Source organism: Sesamum indicum, linkage group LG3 (genome assembly GCF_000512975.1).
Source record: "Sesamum indicum cultivar Zhongzhi No. 13 linkage group LG3, S_indicum_v1.0, whole genome shotgun sequence".
Lineage (NCBI taxonomy): Eukaryota > Viridiplantae > Streptophyta > Magnoliopsida > Lamiales > Pedaliaceae > Sesamum > Sesamum indicum.
In genome coordinates, this window is record NC_026147.1 from 16,361,405 (window position 1) to 16,363,554 (window position 2,150).

General features: G+C 33.5%; 1 protein-coding gene across 1 annotated transcript in view; it reads left to right on the top strand.

Annotated features, from left to right (window-relative positions):
• Window positions 1-888, top strand: part of LOC105158570 (lysosomal Pro-X carboxypeptidase) — a 3,658-nt gene extending 2,770 nt beyond the window's left edge. The window contains exons 8-10 of the mRNA XM_011075360.2: window positions 53-132; window positions 222-271; window positions 430-888. Coding sequence (XP_011073662.1) covers window positions 53-132; window positions 222-271; window positions 430-569 — 270 coding nt within the window. The 3' untranslated portion in view covers window positions 570-888. The remainder of the gene's footprint in view (window positions 1-52; window positions 133-221; window positions 272-429) is intronic.

Below are 2,150 nucleotides of genomic sequence, written 5' to 3' on the forward strand. Positions count from 1 at the left end.
TTCAGCAGCCAACTTATTAACTTGTTTCTCGCATATTCTGTGTGTTATGAAGGGATTCAAGCATACCCTGAAAAACTTTGGAAGTAACATCATCTTCTCAAATGGGTTATTAGATCCTTGGAGTGGTGGCAGGTAAAAAACCATCAACTGTTTGTGTTGTAGATTTCCTTAACATATGAACACTACTAAATCATTGATGATATTAAATGACATTGCTGCAGTGTTCTGGAAGATATATCTGAAACCATTGTAGCACTTGTTACAGAGAAAGGTAACTATATCAGGACAGGGTTTTAAGTACTGGGGAATGTCATGTTTACTGCTTTTATGTTCTGCAATTCAGCTGATTCTCCAACCTTACGGTAGTGATAATTCACATGAGATGATCTGATCTAATCGATAATTTGCTGTGAATTGAATTGGTGATAGGTGCCCATCACTTAGATCTGCGCCCGGCAACTGCAGAAGATCCTGATTGGCTGGTGGAGCAGAGAGCAGCTGAAGTCAAGTTGATCCAAGGCTGGTTAGATGAATACTTTAAGAGAAAGAGAAAAGTTTTTGATATGTGAAAGTTCCTGATCAACAAGGTACCTCTTCTGGATTAGGAACTTGCAGTTGTCTAGTTTACCATTGACTGTTGGCTCAAATATCTGAGGTAGTATCTGTTTGATGTTTCTATTCTCCACGAGTTCTAGAATGTAAATATCGCAGAAGATTTGTTCCTGTCAGGTCATTAGAGTTGGATAAATTGTTGGCACAGGGCCTTTTTTTATGTTACTTGTTGCAAGCATTCAACGCTCAAACCTTTGCTTCAACATCCATACAAAAGTCCACTATGCATATACTGTATATCTACTTAAATACTGTTAAGCGCATAAAATTGATACATACTCTTTATTTTCGAAAAATGGGATATGTGTTAATCATCTTGATCTACTTACTCCATGTATTGTGCACCAAAAGCATCTGGAAGATCGTACGGGTTCATTATTGCTTGCATTTGTGTCGCGAAATCAGAATTCCTCGCGTTTACATAGGGAAATCTATGACTTGTTGCGTGGATGCTACCTGCACTTTTATTTTGGAATGATTAGAAACAAAATCGAATGAGCTTTTTACTATTAGCCTTTTTCAAATAGTAACGTTGGAACCTCACGACTCGAAATTCATAGATTCGAAGTCCATTGAGCGTTGGTGTATGTCTGTTTCGTTAGTAGCTTACTTTGTCTGTTTTATTTGAATGCATTTTTGGATTTGGAATTCCTGATCTAATAATTTATCTTTTGATATTTGTATGTCATGAATTATATAATGAACTGTATAGTATGTATTTCAAAAAAATGATAGTGATATCTTCTCTCTAAAGTTGCCCATCATTTTTTTTTGTACATATCAATATATTATTTTGCAAAAATTGAAAAATTAAGTTGTATACAAAATAACCCGGACTAAAGAAAGCTAAATATCAACAAGCAAAATTCTTGCACAAGAGAAATTCTTTATAACACAAAATTATTCAGACAAATTCAAAATATTTTTATTACGATTACTTAATTGCATTAATCCATACACAATGACACTATTTTTCACTCATCTACTTTGACCCGCAACAAAGGGAAAAATATCCCAAAACTACAATGAATGTTAGTTTTAATATAATGCTCATTTAAAAATTTTGGCTTTCTAGTAGGATTTCATAAAGCAGAAAAAATGTTAATACCTGCCAATGCAAAAAAAAATTTGTTGAACTGCAATAAGTTAGTAACAAATCAATTTGGGGTAAATATGAATTTTATTAACTATTTTTGTTAATATCTGCAAATTTGATAATTTTAACTAACGGGTGAAATTTTCTGTTAAATAGAAACAAACGTCATAAATATTATATTTAATCTTTTAAATCACAAAAAACTTATATATAATTACACCAAACTTTACGAAATACAGTGTAATTTTCATTCCTTCCGCTTTTAAAGCCACGAGGAAGAAAATGCCTTGAGAGGAAACGTTGGAGATTGAGCTGTAATCCGCAGGCAACTGCCAAAAGTCTCTTACAAAAAGATAATGGGGCCCCAACCTTTGACGCAACACATCAGAAATTGAGAGAAAATTTAGAACCTGAGATCAAACATAAACAAGAATTGCATGCC